The sequence below is a fragment of the Tachyglossus aculeatus genome, chromosome Y4 (assembly GCF_015852505.1).
Source record: "Tachyglossus aculeatus isolate mTacAcu1 chromosome Y4, mTacAcu1.pri, whole genome shotgun sequence".
NCBI classification, from domain to species: domain Eukaryota; kingdom Metazoa; phylum Chordata; class Mammalia; order Monotremata; family Tachyglossidae; genus Tachyglossus; species Tachyglossus aculeatus.
Window position 1 is genome coordinate 974,358 of NC_052096.1, and position 20,448 is coordinate 994,805.

Below are 20,448 nucleotides of genomic sequence, written 5' to 3' on the forward strand. Positions count from 1 at the left end.
TTTGTACGTATTTATTACTCTATTTATTTTACTTGTACATATTTATTCTATTTATTCTATTTTGTTAATATGTTTTGTTTTGTTCTCTGTCACCCTTCTAGACTGTGAGCCCACACCTGGGTAAGGACCGTCTCTATATGTTGCCAATTTGTACTTCCCAAGCGCTTAGTACAGTGCTGTGTACACAGTAAGCGCTCAATAAATACGATTACATGAATGAATGGAGGATAGGCTATTTGGGCTGGCGTAGTGGATAGAGCATGGGTCTGGGGGATGGAGGGTCATGGGTTCTAATACCTGTTCTCCCACTTCTCTGTTGTGTGACCTGGGGCAAATCAGTTTACTTCTCTCAGTTACCTCATATGCAAAATGGGGATGGGGGGGAGGATGGGGGGAGGAGGAGGAGGAGGAGGAGGAGCAGGGGGAGGAGGAGCAGGAATAATAATCATCATCATCATCATCACGACCCGGGGGAGGGCCGACCCTTACTAAGTTTCACCCATTTGAGTCATGCACGGAGGGCTGTCTCCGCCCCCTCCAGGTCCGACGCCGAGAAAGACTTGGCCATTCTTTCGTTTGGTGCGCTTTCGTTGGCCTTGGTCCCCCAAGCGCCCTCCAATCTCCCCCCCGCGACTCTCCGCACCAGTACCACCCATGCGCCTGCGTAATACTTTACGGCGGAAGTGGTTGGCCTGCCCCCTGTATGCGCTTGCGCCCTGATGTGTCATAGCCGCCCGCAGTGAGCAGACTTCGCCTCTGGGCTCCGGCCTCTCCCGGAAGCGAGGGCGGAAGCGGCTGCGGGCAGAGCGGGAGGAACCTGCCCATAGTTGGTGGTGGCGGCGGCAGTTCTCCAGTCCGGACCTCGACACTGAGAGTGACAGCTTCTCTCCCGCCTCCAGGGGGGCGCCATGGCCGAGGCCACGGCCGGGCTGAGCGAGACCGTCACCAAGCCGACGGTAACCGTGACAACAGAGCCTGTAAACGCCGAGGACCGTGGGGCAGCCGGAGAAAGCAGGGAGTGCGGGGAGGAGGGGACCACAGTCGGGATTAGGGGGCCTAACGGAAGGAGCCCCGGCTTGGGAGCCAGCGGACCCGAGTTCCCATTCCGACTCCACCACCTGCCTGCTGCGTGACCTTGGGCAACTCACTTCCCTTCTCTGGGCCTCGGCTCCCTCCTCTGCAGAATTGGGATTCAAAAACGGTGCTCCCTCCTACGTAGACTGAGCCTCATGTGGGATCTGAACCTTTTAGACTGTGAGCCCACTGTTGGGTAGTGACTGTCTATATGTTGCCAACTTGTACTTCCCAAGCGCTTAGTACAGTGCTCTGCACACAGTAAGCGCTCAATAAATACGACTGATTGATTGATTGATCTGATCATCTTGTATCCAATAATAACAACCGTGGTATTTGTGGGCACTATATGTTTAGGCCTGGGGTAGATCCAGGAAATCAGGTTAGACTCAGTCCCTGTCCCACAGGGTTCCCAGTTTCAATCCCCATTTTACAAATGAGGGAACCAAAGCACAGAGATGTTAAGTGACTTGCCCAAGATCACACAGTGGTCAAATGGCAGCACTGGAATTAGAAACCAGGTCCCAGTGACTCCCAGGCCCGTACCCTATTCATCGTCATCATCAATCATATTTATTGAGCGCTTACTATGTGCAGAGCACTGTACTAAGCGCTTGGGAAGTACAAATTGGCAACATATAGAGACAGTCCCTAGACCACACTTGTTCTCATACCCCAGCGTATAGTACAGTATTTGGGATGCAGTAAGTGCTTACCAGTTAGAACTAGTAACAGCATGAGAAGCAACGTGCGTGGCTCAGTGGAAAAAGCCTGGGCTTTGGAGTCAGAGGTCATGGGTTCAAATCCTGACTCCGCCAACTGTCAGGAGTGTGGCCTTGGACAAGTCACTTAATTTCTCTGTGCCTCAGTTCCCTTATCTGTAAAAATGGGGATTAAAACTGTAAGCCCCCTGCAGGACAACCTGACCACCTTGTAACCTCCCCAGAGCTTAGAACAGTGCTTTGCACATAGTAAGTGCTTAACAAATACCATCATTAGTAGTAGTAGTAGTAGTAGTAGTAGTACTCGTGGTAGTAGTGGAGGAGGACAGGGAGAGCCAATCGTCGGCCAGGTCATGTTTATGGCTAAACTGCATTTCATGCAATGACACCTGTGCCTAATATAGTAGTTGCCCCTTAGTAATAATGTACATAGTGCAGCATTTCCTATTTGCACTGGCCAAAGTGTTTTTTGGAGGGGCCTGGGTAGAAGAGGTTTCTTTTTGGGTGAAGTTTCCTGTCCCATGGCACATCTACTTCACACCAACATGTCTGGTGTCCTTATTTATATTTGTGATTTTTTTTTTAATGGAATTGTTAGAGCACTTTTTATGTGCCAGGCCCTGTATTAAGCACTGGGATAAATCCAAGTTAATCACGTTGGACGCATTCCATGCCCTAAGTGTGGCTCACATCTTAATCCCCATTTTACAACAGCAGGAACAGAGGTACAGAGAAGTGAAGTGACTTGCCCAAGGTCACAGCAGATAAGTGGCTTTGTGTCTTTGGCCTGGCTCCTCCAGTAAATCATTTGGTCCTCAAGGGCAGTGCCTGTGTCTTCTCCTCTGTTACTTCGCCACAGTGCCTAGTACAGTGCTCTGTGCAGTGACTGCTCGGTATCATCTGATGACTGAGATGGTGCGGTCATGGGGAGGTATAGGGAAAGAAGAAGTGGGAGAGGGATGCAGGAAAAATCTCAGGAAGGCTGTGGTGCCTGCCGCTAGGGCGATCACTCTGGCCACGGTTGTGCCAATGGACTCTGAGCCACCAGGAGACTGAAGTTATGCTCCTCTAGCCACAGCTGTTTTTGTTGTTTTAGTGATTCTGTGTCATCTCTTCCTGTGTGTTTGTTGCCAGTCTTCTCTCCCTTTTTATTTTTAGTCTGTGAGCCCTCTGACTAATTTTCCCCAACTTAGCTGAGCCTCAGTACTTGGAACAGTGCTCTGCACAGAGGAAGTTCTTAATACTGTTCTTACTACTATGGAAGATTAAGTAGATATGAAAGAATGGGGGAGGGGTAGGCCGTGGGAAAAGAGGCACTAGAACATGGGACACTGACCCCCTTTCTTCTCCAATTCTGTGCTTTCCACCCTTGTAGGAAAATCGAAGTCTCACCATCAAACTGCGCAAACGGAAGCCGGAGAAGAAGGTGGAGTGGTCAAGCGACACTGTGGACAATGAGCACTTAGGACGCCGGTCCTCAAAATGTGAGTGTGGCCACTGTCTGCTGGAGAAACCCCCTTAATGATCTCAACATCTCAACTCTGGCCTTGGGGGCGGGGGGGGGGGGGGGGAGGGTGCGTGTGTGCGTGCGTGCATGCGTGTATCTGTCTTGGAGAAACTCCCGAGATGGTCTCAACTCTGGCCCTCTGGGGCCGGTTCTTCCTCCTCTGCCCCACCCCACCTTCACTCCTCAATATTCAATCTGTGATGTTTACTGAACACTTATTGTTCACAAAGCACTGTACTAAGTGCTTGGGAGAGTACAATAAAAAGTTGGTAGACACATTCCCTGCCCTTTGGAGAAGGAGCGTGGCCTGGGAGTCAGAAGGTCAGGGGTAGACAGTTGGGATAACTGTCCAATCCAATTATCTTGTATCCATCCCAGCACCTAGTACAGTGCCTGGTATATAGTAAGTGTTTAACAAATACCATTATTATTAGTGTTATTATTATTACTACCTGGGACAAATAACTTCACTTCTGTGCCTCAGTTCCGTCATCAGAAAAATGGGGATTAGGACTGGGAGCCCCACACGGGACATTCATTCATTCATTCAATCGTATTTATTGAGCGCTTACTGTGTGCAGAGCACTGTACTAAGCATTTGGGAAGTACAAGTTGGCAACATATAGAGACAGTCCCTACCCAACAGCGGGCTTACAGTCTAGAAGGGGGAGACAGAAAACAAAACAAAACATATTAACAAAATAATAGAATAGATATGTACAAGTAAAATCAATAAATAAATAGAGTAATAAGTACGTACAAACGTATGTACATATTTACAGGTGCTGTGGGGAAGGGAAGGAGGTAAAGCGGGGGGATGGAGAGGGGGAGGAGGGGGGGAAGGAGGGGGCTCAGTCTGGGAAGGCCTCCTGGAGGAGGTGAACTCTCAGTAGGGCCTTCAAGGGAGGAACAGAGCTAGCTGGGCGGATGTGGGGAGGGAGGGCATTCCAGGCCAGGGGGATTACATGCGCCAGGGGTTGGTGGTGGGACAGGTGAGAACGAGGCACGGTGAGGAGATCAGCGGCAGAGGAGCGGAGGGTGCGGGCTGGGCTGTAGAAGGAGAGAAGGGAGGTGAGATAGGAGGGGGTGAGGTGATGGAAAGCCTTGAAGCTGAGGGTAAGGAGTTTCTGCCTGATGTGTAGATTGACTGGTAACCACTGGAGATTTTTGAGGAGACATGGACTGCATCCAATCTGATTAACTGGTATCTACCCCAGCACTTAGTATAGGGGCTGGTAAATAGTAAGCTCTTAACAAATACCATAAAAATAAGAGCTTACAATATGGAGAGGGAGACAGAGATTAACATAAATAAATTAAATTTTAATTAATACTTTTTTGAACTTAATCTTCCTCAGATATAAACCCCATGTGGAACCAGGATTATGTCCACCTGATTATCTTGCAACTACATCAATGCTTATTGCAGGGCTTGGTGTATAGTAAGCACTTCACAAGTACCATGATTATCATTTTAGCTGCAGCTCTCCCCAGCCCCAGAGAGAGCTGAGGAGGGTCTGGGTAGAGGAAAACCACAAAACCACAAAGAGGGGATTGATGATGGAAAGTTGGGAGGGAGCAGAAGGACAGATCAGATGAGTGTGCAGACATTAAAAATGCGGTGACTCTAAGAGGGGAGGTTTCAAGAAACCTCCATGTCCGGGGAGAACCGGGAAAACACCCTGTTCTACTCGGAAATCCCCAAGACCATCAACAAAGCGGCAGTCCTGATGCTCTCCTGGAAGCCGCTCCTGGACCTGTTTCAGGCCACCCTGGTCTACAGGATGTATTCCCGGGAGGAGGAGTTGTTACGAGAAAGGAAACGCATCGGCACCATCGGCATCGCCTCGTACGACTACCACCGAGACAGCGGGACCTTCCTGTTCCAGGCCGGGAGCGGAATTTACCACGTGAAAGACGGAGGGTCCCAGGGGTTTACCAGGAGGGAACTGAGGCCCAGAGGAGTGAAGTGACTTGCCCAGAGTCACACAGCTGACAAGGGGCGGAGCCGGGATATGAACCCACGGCCTCTGACTCCAAAGCCCGGGCTCTTTCCACTGAGCCACGCTGCTTCTCAAGAAGCAGCAGAAGAGCAGAGAAGTCCTCTCCCCCTCGTCCCCCTCTCCATCCCCCCATCTTACCTCCTTCCCTTCCCCACAGCACCTGTATATATGTATATATGTTTGTACATATTTTTTACTCTATTTATTTATTTATTTATTTTATTTGTACATATCTATTCTATTTATTTTATTTTGTTAGTATGTTTGGTTTTGTTCTCTGTCTCCCCATTTTAGACTGTGAGCCCACTGTCGGGTAGGGACTGTCTCTATTTGTTGCCAATTTGTACTTCCCAAGCACTTAGTACAGTGCTCTGCACATAGTAAGCGCTCAATAAATACGATTGATGATGATGAGGAGGAGGAGGGGTGGAGAGGGTCTGGGCTAATGAGTGCCGGGCTGCAGAGTGAGAGCTGGGTCCTAGGAAGCCTTTGTCCCCGCTTCTTTGTTCTCCAAACCCCGTTCCCATCCCTTATTCCCCAGGCTGCTGTATCTATGAGAAACCCCGGGTGTTCGGTGAGAGCTCCACGGAGAGCGAGGATGAGGACGACGAGGGCTGCGGCCATGCCCACTGCGTCCGGGGACACCATAAGGGGCAGCCCCAGCGCCGCACCGCCCGTGACTTGCCTCCCAATGCCCCACAGCCCCCTGGCCCCTTGCAGCCCCCGCCAAGGCCTATGCATCACTGAGTCTCGGTGTCCTGACAAGCCCTGACCATCTTGTCACATGTATTGGGCCTTGAATGAGTTTGTGTACATGGCTTCTTCTCTGGAATTAAAGCACTCCCCTTACCGCCTGCCCAACGATGCTGCCCCTCTCTCATGCCGTCTCCCCATTTCCAGGCTCCCTGTTTGCGTGCAGGGCATGGGGGGAGGAGGGCAGGGGGCTGCTGGGCAGGAGAACCGAGGGGGCCAAGTCTGGGGGCACCACCTTGGCTGCCTCTTGCCCCCCCTTCACGCACATCATCTGCCCCAGGTGAAGTATTTGTGCATCCAGACTAGCCTGCTCCCCTCAGTGCCAAACCCCGAATCCCCTTTGGGTTTCTGGGCACCAGCCCCTCTTCCTCCACCCCATTCCAGCATCCAGCCCAACCCCCTCCATCTGCCCCTTTGTCCCTCACCCCCTCAGCCCTTTCTACTCACGGCCAAACCCTGTTTGCCTCCAAGAAGCCCAGTGTCTGGCACCCCAGCTGTCACTGTCTGACCTCCAGCCCACCCAGGAGTCCAGGCCCCAGCAGCTCATCCCACTCCCCCTTACCCAGTTCCCCTGCTCTGCTCTGTCCACTGGGCTCCGAATGCCTTAACCAAAGGATTATCTTCTCTTAGATTTAATTTATCTATTTACTCACCCCCTCTGACCCAGAGCCTCCTCTGTCTCTCCCAAAAAGGGAAATAAAGACAGGCCTGGGCCCTAAGCCCAAGCAGTGGCCTCTTCCCCACCCCTACTCCAAAGGCCCAGCTACGGGCAGAAAGGCAGGGCCCTGGGGCCTGAGTATCCCATCCCGCTGCCTGCCCTGGACTTTCACTGGGCAACCCAGCTCCCATCCTCCTCCTGGGTCCATCCATGGGAGACAACCCACAGTGGGTGAGGTGGGAGCAGAGGGAATGTCAAGCTTCTGAGGGGAGATGAAGGGGTGGAAGGGGTGGGGGAGGCAGGATGCCAGGCTTCTGGGAAGGGAAAGTGAGGGGATGGATGCCAGGGTTCTGGGAGGGGAGAGCAGGGGGCAGAATGCCACGGTTTTGGGAGAGGAGTCTAAGGGGCAAAACACAGGGATTCTGGGAAGAGAAAGTGGAGAGTAGGACACCAGGGTTCTGGGAAGCAGGGAGATCCCAGGAGCTAGTGGGGGCCAGGGAATAAGCAGTGAAGACCGTCCACCTTCGAGCCCATCTTCAATCGTGGTCTTTGGCATGGCCAGTGGAGTGGGGCAGTGCCAGTGTGGACCCTCAGGTCCTCCCTCAACCCCTACTTCCCCACTCTGATCTCCCCCCAAGCCCCCTCCCCAGATTGCACAGCCCGAACTGCTGAGATTTCATTTTATGAAATGCCGCTCTAATATATAACGACACAAAATAGAATCTGTTAAATATGGGGTCTGTACATGCCCTATGGGCAGGAGGACACACGAAGGGCATGAGGAGGGCAAGGGCTGGCAGAGGCACTGTGGGGCAGGAGACTTGGGGGGAAGGGGGTCCAGCATGGCCCTCAGCTGAAGCAGGGACGGAGGAGAGGCTTAGGGGAGGCCAATGAATAGGGAGAAGGGTGGAGCGGGAACCCTAGGCAGGACGAGGAAGAAGGCCACCCTCCTCCCAAAAAAAGGCTGATGCAGGGCCTGGGTTGCTCTGTCCAGGAGGGCCCCCGGGAGAAGGAGGAAGGTGGGGGGCGGCCACAGGAGACAAGGCTAATCACAGGCCCGCACACTTGCCCCCTCCCCCCAGCCGGCTTCAAATACATCAGAACAAGAGGGTGGGGTTGCCAGGGGGTGGGATGGGCCACTCAGTCTGGTGGCGGGGTATTGGGTGTAGTTCCTATCTTGAAACCAGGCATCAGGGACTCAGCCCGTCAGCCCTTGATGGGCACCAGATGGAGCAGGGTGTGGGGGTCGAGTGTGCAGAAGAAGGGAAAGACCCTCTCACCGAAGGAGCTGGGCCTCTGGAAGACAGAGCAGACTGAGTGAGAGACTGTCATAGAAGGCCACATGGCCGCGCTCTCAATCTATGTCCACTTGGATCTGGCGCAGCCACCCCTGCAGTGGCGTGGCCTTGGGGGCCATCAGGGCCCAAAGCTGCCCCCTTCTCCAGTCCACTGCCAACATCTCGCTGGCCAGGCACAGACTGACCTGGTCCTTACTCTGCACTGACTCATCCACTACCCCCAGGGCGTAGCGCCTGCCCTCGTCTTCACCCTTGCCTTCACCCTTGTCTTTGCCCTCGCCTGGCCCAGCCACAGTCTCCACCTCCTAGCAGTGCTGCCCACCCTCGAAGCCCTGTGCTGCCAACACACCCACCAACTGGTTGAAATGCCGGGGGCTGTCCACTAGGGCCAGGACACTGGGGTCCCGAAGATGCAAACTGCAGTGATCTAGGTGAGGAGCAGACAATGGTGGGCTGTGCTGGGGTCCAGAGTCAGGAGGAGAGGAAGTAGGTGAGGTTAGGAGTGTGATCCCACAGGAACAGGAGGGTGGAGGGGCTGGCAAGAGCTAAGAGCTGCTGGAATTTCTATCGGGATCTGTACAGAGCTCACTTGCTCTTTTTTTTAATGGCATCTGTTAAGCACATACCATGTGTCAAGCACCATTCTGTGGAGATAAGAGTTTAAGGGGCCAAACACAGGCCCTGACTCACAATGGGGCCCACAGTCAAACAGGAGGGAGAACAGGGACTGAATCCCCATTCTGCAATTAGGAAAATGATGCTCAGACAAGTGACTTCCCCAAGGTCTCAGGACAGGCAATTTTCAGAGCTGGGATTAGATACTGTAGCTCCCAGACCTGGGCTTTAGCCACTAGGCCACACGGGTCTCCTGGGGAATTCGTTCCCAGGAACAAAGTAGGTTAGTGGAAAGAACATGAGCTGGAAGACAAGAGCCTGAGTTCTAAGCCCAGCTTTGCCACTAGCCTGATCAATCAATCAATCAATCGTATTTATTGAGCACTTACTGTGTGCAGAGCACTGTACTAAGCGCTTGGGAAGTACAAGATGGCAACATATAGAGACAGTCCCTACCCAACAGTAGGCTCACAGTCTAAAAGGGGGAGACAGAGAACAAAACCAAACATGCTAACAAAATAAAATAAATAGAATAGATATGTACAAGTAAAATAAGTAAATAAATAAATAGAGTAATAAATATGTACAGACATATATACATATATACAGGTGCTGTGGGGAAGGGAAGGAGGTAAGATGGGCGGGATGGAGAGGGGGGCGAGGGGGAGAGGAAGGAAGGGGCTCAGTCTGGGAAGGCCTCCTGGAGGAGGTGAGCTCTCAGTAGGGCCTTGAAGGGAGGAAGAGAGCTAGCTTGGCGGATGGGCAGAGGGAGGGCATTCCAGGCCTGGGGGATGATGTGGGTCGGGGGTTGATGGCGGGACAGCCGAGAACGAGGCACGGTGAGGAGATTAGCGGCAGAGGAGTGGAGGGTGCGGGGTGGGCTGTAGAAGGAGAGAAGGGAGGTGAGGTAGGAGGGGGCGAGGTGATGGAGAGCCTTGAAGCCCAGGGTGAGGAGTTTCTGCCTGATGCGCAGATTGATTGGTAGCCACTTGAGATTTTTGAGAGGGGAGTAGCATGCCCAGAGCGTTTCTGGACAAAGACAATCCGGGCAGCAGCATGAAGTATGCATTGAAGTGGGGAGAGACATGAGGATGGGAGATCAGAGAGAAGGCTGATACAGTAGTCCAGACAGGATAGGATGAGAGCTTTAACGAGCAGGGTAGCGGTTTGGATGGAGAGGAAAGGGCGGATCTTGGCAATGTTGTGGAGCTGAGACCGGCTGGTTTTGGTGACGGCTTGGATGTGAGAGGTGAATGAATAGAGCGGAGTCGAGGATGATGCCAAGGTTGCCGGCTTGTGAGACGGGAAGGATGGTAGTGCCGTCAACAAAGATGGGAAAGTCAGGGAGAGGGCAGGGTTTGGGAGGGAAGACAAGGAGTTCAGTCTTGGACACGAGTTTTAGGTGGCGGGCAGACATCCAGATGGAGATGTCCTGAAGGCAGGAGGAGATGCGAGCCTGGAGAGACGGGGAGAAAGCAGTGGCAGAGATGTAGATCTGGGTGTCATCAGAGTCTAGATAGATGAAGCCATGGGCATGAATGAGGTCACCAAGGGAGTGAGTGTAGATCGAGAACAGAAGGGGACCAAGCACTGAACCTTGGGGAACCCCCACAGTAAGGGGATGGGAGGGGGAGGAGGAGCCTGCAAAAGAGACTGAGAATGAACGACTGGAGAGATAAGAGGAGAACCAGGAGAGGACGGAGTCTGTGAAGCCAAGGTCAGATAGCGTGTTGAGGAGAAGGGGGTGGTCCACAGTGTCGAAGGCAGCTGAGAGGTCGAGGAGGATTAGGATAGAGTATGAGCCGTTGGATTTGGCAAGCAGGAGGTCATTGGTGACCTTTGAGAGGGCAGTTTCCATGGAATGTAGGGGACGGAAGCCAGACTGGAGGGGGTCGAGGACAGAGTTGGTGTTGAGGAATTCCCAAGTCAAGTCCACACAGGGCTAATCAGTCAGGTATTTAATGAGCATCTTACTGCATGCACAGCGGTGGACTAAGCACTTGTTAGAGTACAGTACAACAAAAGTTGATCGACACATTTCCTGCCTGTAACAAGCTTGGTGTCTAGATACCTGAGATGTCTGCTCTCCCTCCCTGGCCTGGGAGCCCAGGTGGGTTAGGACTTATGATTATCTGGTTCGTTTATCTACCCCAGTGTTTAGTTCACAGTCAATGGTTAAGAAACTCCAGAGATAATTAACTAATCTAGTCCTGCCTGGTCCTGCTTCATGGGTCACTGTCCTGTGGGCTGAGCAGGGGCAGGCAAGAGGGTCTTATCTGATCACAGACCCTCTGGAGCATCCTCAGTCACAGACCTGCAGGCTGGAGACCAAAGCTTTGGCAAGAATCAGAGTCTTTCTTGGGCTCATAAGAGTGGAAGCTCCTTTTGGACAGGGACCATGTCTTGTCCTTCCACGGTACTTCCTCAGTCACAGACCTGCAGGCTGGAGCCCAAAGCTTTGGCAAGAATCAGAGTCTTTCTTGGGCTCATAAGAGTGGAAGCTCCTTTTGGAAAGGGACCATGTCTTGTCCTTCCATGGTACTTCCCCAGGCACTTAATGACAACTGTGATATTTGTTAAATAATTACTAGGCATCAAGCACTGTACTAAGCGCTAGGGTAGATACAAGATGATCAGGTCCTACACGGGGCTCCCAGTCTACACAGGAGGGAGGATAGGAGCTCAGGATAGTGCATGGCCCTCAGTGAGTGCTCAGTAAATACCAGGACTCCTCCCACTGCTCTGGGGAGGAGAAGGATGACTGGAGGTCTGTGTGGGCAGCCTGGGGAGAGGACGATGGGAATTGCTAACTTGTCCCAGGGACAGGCGCAGAGGACTGTGGTAAGAGCAGACAGGAAGGGGATCAGCTGGAATTGGATGGTGAGGCAGAGGACTAAGGGCAGGATGGTGACTGACCCAAAGCAGAGGGAGGGAGAGTAGCCAGAGAAGTGAGGTGTAGGTGTGAGGGATGGGGAAGTTGGCCAAGCAGGATGGGGAAAACAGGAAGGAATGGGGAAAAGAGGTGAAAGCTGTCAGCTCTGGGGCCAGCAAGGACGGGAGAGACCAAAGGGGCCGAGAGCAAGATCGATACCAGATGTTAACCCAGGCTGGGGTGGGCCCGCGGGACAGGGAGGGATGACTTAGAACTGTGGCTGACTCTGAGGTAACCCTCCCTCTCTTCCCGCCCCAAACTCATGGTGTCCATGGCCATGAACTGACAGAGGAGGGCATGTGAGGAAGAGGAGGAAGAAGGGACCGAGCCAGCCTGGAAATAATAATAATAATAATAATGGCATTTGTTAAGCGCTTACTATGTGCAAAGCACTGTTCTGAGCACTGGGGAGGATACAAGGTGATCAGGTGGTCCCACATGGGCCTCACAGTCTTAATCCCCATTTTACAGATGAGGGAACTGAGGCCCAGAGTTAAGTGACTTGCCCAAAGTTACACAGCTGACAAATGGTGGAGCCGGCATTTGAACCCATGACCTCTGACTCCAAAGCCCATGCTCTTTCCACTGAGCCATGCTGCTTCTCTAGATACAAGCTAATACGGTTGGACACGGTCCCTGTCCCCCCTTGGGGCTCACAGTCTTAATCCCCAGTTTTACAGAAGAGGGAACTGAGGCCCAGAGAAGTGAAATGACTGGCCCAAGGTCACGTGGCAGACAGGTGGTGGAGCCGAGATTAGAAGCCAGGTCCATCTGGCTCCTGGGAGGCTCAACTCAAAAAATTCCCAGGATTGGCAGTGGAACTCAGGGGAGTCATACTGGGCCAGGGCCATTTTCACCTTGCAGGTTCCAGCACTGTGCTTCACCATCTGCATGAAAAGCTGCGGGCTGTTCCACCTCGCCACCTCCCTGAGCCAGGGACAAAGGAAAATCAGGGGGAGAAGGACAGGAAAGGAGGGGGCATCAGGGTGGGGCATAGGGGGAGGAGGACAGAAAGAGCAAGGAGAGGAGGGGGTCAGCATGTTGAGATGCAGATGACTCTGGGGAGGAGCCCGACTCTAGAGATGTAGGCATGCAAACACCCAAGGGATGCCCTGAGCTTAGACTCACTAGATTCAGAGAGGCTTTGCCTTGGCCTCTCCTACCAGGGAGCAGAGTGCTGTGGAAGAGAACTGTGCTGCATGGCTGGCTCTTGGGAGGGGATAACGAGGGGAGAGACTGGGAGAGGCCCAGGGGAGCTCCAGGAGAGGGAGAATCGGCAGGGTGGTACAGGAGGCCCAAGTAAGATAGACTCTCGTCTGGAGCCTGAATTTGCTAGTCTCCTGCTTAGCATGGAATTGGGGGGGGGGGGGGGGGGAGGGAGAGAGAGAGAGAGAGAGTGTGTATGTGTCTTCCCTCACCTGACAACCTGTGAAGCATGTTCTTATGTTCTTGGCCACAGGGATAGTCCTTGGACGCCTCTTCATCCGATTCCATGGGTTTGAGCTTGGCTATCTTGAACCTGGGTTGTGATGGAAAGCAAAGAGGAGGAGATGGGGCTAAGATGAGTACTGGTGCCCCTCCATCCAAAGGCCCCACCTGGATGGAGCTAGACTCACCTTCTCCAGGTCTTCAGAACATCCTGGGAGGCAAAAAAGAAAGAGAGAAAGAGAGAGAGAGCAAGAAAGAGAGAGAAAGGAGAGAGAGAGAAGGTGTGAGGGTGAGTTTCTGGACCTCCAAGCATCCACCCCACAGTCCACCTCTGCCCGCTTCCCTTGGGGCCCTCTTCCCCTGGGGACCCCCCCCAACCTGCCTTTCCGGTCCGTCCCTCCATCCCAATTCATCCCCGCTATTCCCCACCCCAGCAACCCTCCAGATCCAGGCTCTAGTGCACCTCAGGCAGAAGAAGCCTTGGGACCTTCAAGCCAAAGGTTGCACTTCTCCCTTCCTCCCTCCCAGTTCTCAGCCCCCTCCCCAGCTCTGCAGGGATCCCCAGCAGCAGCAGCTGCCCCTCAGGAGGCAAGGAATGTGATAGGGTTGGGGATTGGGGGGGGATGCATTCTAGAACTGGATGAGAGTTGAAGGGACCTGGGACAGAGAACCCCCTCCCAACCCTCCCCTCTCATTAAACAATAATTACGGTATTTGTTAAGCGCTTACTATGTGCCAGGCACTGTTAAACTGTCTGTGCCCACATGCTGACCCCAACTTCCTGGCTCTACTCCTCACTTCTGGACTCCCAGCCCCACTTCCTGCCCGTCACCTGTCTTCCTTCCTCCCCACAAGGCCCTCACCCCCTCCTAAAGTTCTGCTCCCCAAAAATTTCACCGCCTTCCACATTACTCTAACACTCTGCTGTTCCCCTGCTCAGATTGAATTTTCCTCTCCCACGCCGACCCTTGCCCATTCCTGGTGAACCCCCTACCCTAACTATTCCTTCCCCGAGTCTTCCCTCCAAACTGCCTCCTAGGCTCTGAATCCCTGGAAACACAATTGCTAGTGTTGTTTCACTAGCACTAGTGAACTAACTAACTAACTTCAACTAACTAACTAACTTCAACTAACTAACTAACTAACTAACTTCAACTAATCCCCCCCGCCACCCAGCCACCGGGGAGAGATCAATGCCATTTTCCAGCTGGACCCATACTGAGGCCCTGCTCCCGTCTCACACCCCACCCTTACCAGCCACCAGGGTAAGGTCAATGCTAGGTTTCTAGCCAGACCCACAGTGAGGTCTAGCTGCCCTGCTCCTTTGCCCCACCAACAAGGCAACTTCCCCCTTCTCCATAAAAACTTTACAGCATTTACAGCCTTCTTTCCCACCAGTCAGAAGAAAAGCATGAAGTGCAGATAAGTCTGGGTTACAGCTGGCCCCAACTGACCCCATTGGGTGGGTTTTCAGAAGGAACCAGGGACGGGAGAGTTAAAAGTCCACCGGAGCTTGGGGAGGCCTGGTGATGGAGGTGGAGGTGACTGGCTGAGGGATTGGCACCACTCCCCTCCTCCACAGAGAACCCTAAAGTCACAATGCACCACGGAAAGCAGTGGGGCCTAGTGCATTGGCCTGTGAGTCAGAAGGACCTGGGTTCTAATTCTGCTCTGCCTGCCACATGTCTGCTGTGTAATCTTAGGCAAATCACTTCACTTCTCTGTGCCTGTTAAGTCATCTGTAAAATGGGGATGAACACTGAGCCCCATGTGGGACAGGGACTGTGTCCAACCTGATTAGAGTGTTATCTACCACAGCATCTTGTACAGTGCCTGTCACATGGCTATGCCTGTCACATAGCAAGTGCTTAAATACATAAAAGAAGCAGCGTGGCTCAGTGGACAAGAGCACGGGCTTTGGAGTCAGAGGTCATGGGTTCAAACCCCGGCTCCGCCAATTGTCAGCTGTGTGACTTTGGGCAAGTCACTTAACTTCTCTGTGCCTCAGTTACCTCATCTGTAAAATGGGGATTGAGACTGTGAGCCCCACATGGGACAACCTGATCACCTTGTAACCTCCCCAGCACTTAGAACAGTGCTTTGCACATAGTAAGCGCTTAATAAATGCCATCATTATTATTATTATTATAAAAAAAGATCTGGGGAGGCAGAGAGAAGAAGAGGTGTGTGTATGTGGTGCTGGGGTGGGGAGGTGAGAACAGCACTTTTTGAACCCCCTCCTGATTCCCTCAACTCCCTGGAGCAACTGACTCTGGCTGGGGTGAGGCACTGACAGCCCTCACCAATTAGCAAGGCCCTTGGAGGCTACTTTGCACTGAAGGATGATGGTAGGAGTCCGGGGTGGAAGAGGGAAAGTCGTCCCCCCCCACCCCGCCCCCGTCTTCCTCTCCGAACACTCCACTCTAGAGCCCCAGAGTCTAGGAGGACAGCTGATTCTGGGGTGAGGCTTCCCACACCAGTCAAGTAGAACAGCCAGTTGCTCCTTAGTGTGGGAGTCTATAAGCTCCTCGCAGGCAGTGGACATTTCTACCCACTCTGTTATATGGGACTCTCCCCAGCACTGAGTCCAGTGGTCTGCACATAGTAAGTGCACAATACATACCACTGACTGATGAAGGGATCATGGTGTGGCCTGGGGGCATAAGGAGGAAGAGATGACCATGGTCCCCAAGACACAAGCACACACACACACTCTCTCTCTCCCTCTCTCTCTCCCCTACTTTGGAGTCCTGTCCCAAGGTGACCCCCGGGGTACCTACACTCTCAAGGTCAAATGCTATCTTGTGACCGCCCAAGCCAGCAGGCGCAATTCAGAAGTGCAGATGGGATACCGCCCCAACAAACAAAACTGCCAGACAGCCCAAGCTGGGAATGCAGAAGGTGCCCCTCACCCCCATGCCAGTCAAATTAGGTGTGGAGAAGGGGGGAGGGGAGAGATTGGATAAACTGAGGCCAGAAGCTGGAATGGCCTAGGAGCACCGGTAATAAATATCTGTGGCCTCTGACCTTCTGTGCAGCGGGTCAAGACTTGCAGCAGCTGGCTGCAGGTCACCTCTGCCCAGAGTGTGAGATGCCTGCTCTGCCTGCACCAAGTGAGAAGCTGTGGGATGGGTGAGTGTCCCTGTTCCGCTGAACGCTTGTGGGACTAGAAGCCAGGTGCTTCACCATGGGTATGGAATGCATTAGGGGTGGGGAACAGGGGGACGCCGTCCTGGCTCGGGAGGTGGGGACGGGGATCTGGAAAGGATGGGTAAGGGCCAGCGGGCTGGAAGACGAGGCCGTTTTCAGGTCCTCCCCTGTCAGGGACAGTTCACTTCACCGATTTCTAGGTTGCTGATGGGAGACAAGTGCTGGGTGGACAAGCAGTGTGGCTCAGTGGAAAGAGCCCGGGCTTGGGAGTCAGAGGTCATGGGTTCAAATCCCAGCTCTGCCAACTGTCAGCTGTCACTAAACTTCTATGTGCCTCAGTTACCTCATCTGTAAAATGGGGATTAAAACTGTGGGTCCCCCCGTGGGACAACCTGATCACCTTGTAACCTCCCCAGCGCTTAGAACAGTGCTTTGCACATAGTAAGTGCTTAACAAATACCATTATTATTATTATTACTATTATTATTATAATAAGTGGATTCCTCCCAAGTGGGAAGTGCTCATGGGTGGGAGCTAGCTGCTTCACCGCATGAGAACAAACCATAAGTGAATTCTTCCTGGGCCAGACCTGGGTGTTTCTGCCATGCTCAAGTGACACATAAGAATATTTCTCCTGTTAGGGAAGCTCTAATATCATTAAATATTTCAATTTGCCATGTCCAAAATACCCCATTTAATTCATCTCGTGGAATAAATTTTGTATAAAACTCAGGCCTTTCCTTCCCTCCAACTCTCTCTCTCTGTTTCACAGTGCCAATTCCCGAACAAACCTGTCCTTGGGTGAAGGGTGACAGGCCTCACTCCCCCTGGGTTCCAGTTGTCTTATGTTGAAGCAGCTGCCTCTGGGGTGGCATGCCACCTTTATCGTCTGGGTAGAACAGTCTGCCCCACCCCACGCCCACCCGATCCAGCCCCTCCAGGAGCTTTCAACCACGGAGCCCAGGGCCACCGCGACCACACTCTCTGGCATTTCCGTGCCAAGCCAGGGTAAGGGGGGGCTAAGAATGCTGGGGGCCGACTTTGCCCCGGGAACAATTACTCTCGTTACAATAATTGCAATGAGACTAATTAGCCCTGTTGCGAACTTTAAAGAGCGGAAATGAGAAGGGGGGCGCCGGCTGAGGCTGGGAAGGAAGGCGCCTGTGTCCCGAAACAGAGGAGGGGAAGGGGAGAGGGAAGGGCCTTGCCCCGGGGTGGGGAACGGGGAGCGAGGTCCCTTGAGGCAGGACCCAGGCGTTCCGCCCTCAGTAGCAGGCCTCTCGTCTTTATCTCTCCCCTTCCCACCTCTGTTCATATCCCGGGCGGGGAAAACCGGCCATCGTATATTTTAATGCCCGTCTGGAGGCACTTTGCGGACGAAGAATGTGTCTACCGACTCTGTTCCCTGGTCCTCTCCCGAACACTCAGTTCAGGGCTCGGTCAACGGCCAGTGCACAATAAATATGACTGCATGACAGACTGACAATAAACCCCACCGACTGATGGATGGGTTGAAAAGGCGAGCAGACGGCCAGCCGGCCCGCTTTCCTTCTTTCCTGGCCTGACCCCGGCGCCGCGCCTCTCCAGGAATTGGGGCACCCACTCGGGGGCATCCTCATCCACAGCCCTCAGTGAGCTGCCCGGGAGGAGTTAAGAAGGGGAGGGGGGTCCGGCCGTAAACCCCCCCCCCCCCCCCACACACACAGAGCTCGCCTCCAACCGGGTCTCCCGACCCGGTCCCCGCAAACCTGCCAGCATCCTCCTTGCTCGCTGCGGGGCTCCAGCTCCCCGCCCGGGCCCCTTCCCCGAGCCTCCTCCCCCTCCTCCTCCTCCGGGATCCCGGCCTGCCTCCCTGGTCTCGTCCCTCCTTCCTCACCTGCGCCTGGGGGTCGTGCGGGCGGCCGGTGGGGATGCGGCCCCCGCGGCGTTGGCGGCGGCGGGGGGGGGGGTGGGGCCTCGGCCGTCCCGGGCCCCCGGGTCCCCGAGCCGGTGCCGCAGGCGGCGGCTGATGCGCACGTCCACGGCCAGCCGCACGTTGGTGCGGAGGGCGCGGCGGGGGCAGGGGTGGCCGCAGCCGGGGCAGCTGGGCCCCGCGCCGGCCCTGGCCTGGCCGTCCCACCAGCGTCCGACGCAGCGGCGGCAGAAGCTGTAGTCGCAGGCCAGCAGCACCGGGTCCCGGAAGGCCTCGCCGCACAGCGGGCAGGTGGCCAGCCGCTCCAGTTGGGCCACCAGGCCCCGGCCCGGCTCCACCGGCTCCATGGCGGGGGCCGACGGCGACCCCCGGAACCCACACTCGGCTCTCCGCGAACGCGGCCCCGGCCCCCTCTGCGCACAAGCGGCCGGGCGAGCGAGCGAGCGAGCGAACGAGCGAACGGGGCGGGGGGGGGTAGGGAGAGGGAGGGAGAGGGGGAGAGAGCGGGTGGGGGGGCGCGGCGATGGGGACGGCGGCGATCACGCCGGCGTACACGCGCCAACGCGGAGGGCGCCGGGCCCCGAGCGAGCGCAGATTTTATAAGGAGGGAGGGAGGAGGCAGGTGGGCGGTCAACACGGGGCGTCACGGAACTCCCCGGGGAGGGGCTCCAGCGGGAGAAGGAAGGGAAGGAGGAAGGGAGGGGGGTTGCCGGGCGGAGTGGTAAGGGCGGGGGTGGGGCCGTGGGGGGCCTACCGAGTCTTCCCCAGCTGCTTCTAGATACGCGTCTCTCCGTGAGCGCGACTGGCTGGGGTAGATGTGTCTTCTTCGTGTTTCTGATTTTTTTACGTGTCTCTGTGTACGCCTCCGTGTGCCAGCATGCACGAATGTCTCTGTGTGTGTGTGCCCGAGTATGTGTGTCCGTCCGTGTGCCTGCGTGTATATGTGACTCCGGGTGTCTGCAATCAATTCATTGAGTACTTACTGTGTACAGAGCTTTCTATTAAGAGTTTGGGAGAGTACAGTGCAACAGAGTTAATACACACACTTCCTACTACAACGAGGTACATCTGGGAGGAAATGTTTTTGTGTGCGTGTCCAAGTACCTGTATATATATTAATAATATATATTATTAAAGATGTGTATGTATCTAATTTTATTAATTTGTATTGATGCTACTGATGCCCATTTACTTGTTTTGATGATGTCTGTCTTCCCTGTTCTGGACTGTAAACCCGATGTTGGGCAGGGATTATCTCTCTTTGTTGCTGAATTGTACTTTCCATGTGCATAGTACAGAGCTATGCACACAGTAAGTACTAAATAAATACGACTGAATGAACGAATGAGTTCTCTGCCTCTTCTCTTTCTGTCTCTTCACTGTCTTTTTTCTTTTTCTTTCTCCTCTCTGTCTCTGTCTTCTATCTTTTTGTCACTGTCTCCTCTCTCCTGTCTCATATCTCTGTCCCCTCTCTCCTGTCTCTCATCTCTCTCTCTCTTCTCCCTCTCCTTCCTCATTCCCCCCCATCTTGCTCACTGTCTCTCCTGCCCAATTTCTCTCTTCAATAATAATAATAATAATAATGGCACTTGTTAAGAACTTACTACGTGCAAAGCACTGTTCTAAGTGCTGGGGGGATACAGGATGATCAGGTTGTCCCACGTGGAGCCCACAGTCTTAATCCCCGTTTTACAGATGAGGTAACTAAGGCCCAGAGAAATGATTTTGCCCAAAGTCACCCAGCTGACAAGTGGCTGAGCCAGCATTAGAACCCATGACATCTGACTCCCAAGCCTGTGCTCTTTCCACTGAGCCACGCTGCTTGTCATAATCCCTGGGGAAAGAAAAAAACCCCCCGTCAGCTCTTCTGGACCTTTAACTCCCTTCTCAGGCCCCCTGTTCCTCCCCCTCCTCCATCCCTCACCCCTAACAATCTGGCCTCCTACTTCATTAATAAATTAAATCCATCAGGTCTGACCTCCCCAAAGTCACTCCCCCACACCTTCTCCAGCCCCCCAGCTCTCAACACTCTCTGCTACTCTCCCATCCTTGCCAGCAGTATCTTCAGATGAGATCTTCTCCCTCTTCTCAAGTGCTACTCCAGCCACCTGTGCTTCTGACCCTATTTCCTCTCATCTTATGAAATCTCTTGCCCCTTCTCTCCTCCCCTCTTTAACTTCCATCTTCAACCATATTTATTGAGCGCTTACTGTGTGCAGAGCACTGTACTAAGCGCTTAGGAAGTATAAGTTGGCAACATATAGAGATGGTCCCTATCCAACAATGGGCTCACAGGCTAGAAGGGGGAGACAGACAACAAATCAAAACATATTAACAAATTAAAATAAATAAAATAGTAAATATGTACAAGTAAAATAAATAGAGTAATAAATCTG

At 53.6% G+C, this 20,448-nt stretch overlaps 2 protein-coding genes across 2 annotated transcripts; one reads left to right on the forward strand and one right to left on the reverse strand.

Annotated features, from left to right (window-relative positions):
* The first annotated feature begins 764 nt into the window (after positions 1–764).
* PPP1R11 (protein phosphatase 1 regulatory inhibitor subunit 11) lies at positions 765–6,158 on the forward strand. Its single transcript, XM_038768764.1, has 3 exons — positions 765–956; positions 3,172–3,280; positions 5,848–6,158. The coding sequence occupies exons 1-3, from the start codon at positions 909–911 to the stop codon at positions 6,051–6,053; spliced, it is 363 nt and encodes a 120-aa protein (XP_038624692.1). The 5' UTR covers positions 765–908; the 3' UTR covers positions 6,054–6,158.
* A 1,765-nt stretch (positions 6,159–7,923) lies between these two features.
* RNF39 (ring finger protein 39) lies at positions 7,924–18,399 on the reverse strand. The gene is given in 7 exon segments (XM_038768763.1): positions 7,924–8,023; positions 8,025–8,445; positions 8,448–8,491; positions 12,977–13,081; positions 13,179–13,201; positions 18,017–18,067; positions 18,070–18,399. Coding segments are annotated over 7 exon segments (1,074 nt in total).
* Positions 18,400–20,448: the final 2,049 nt, after the last annotated feature.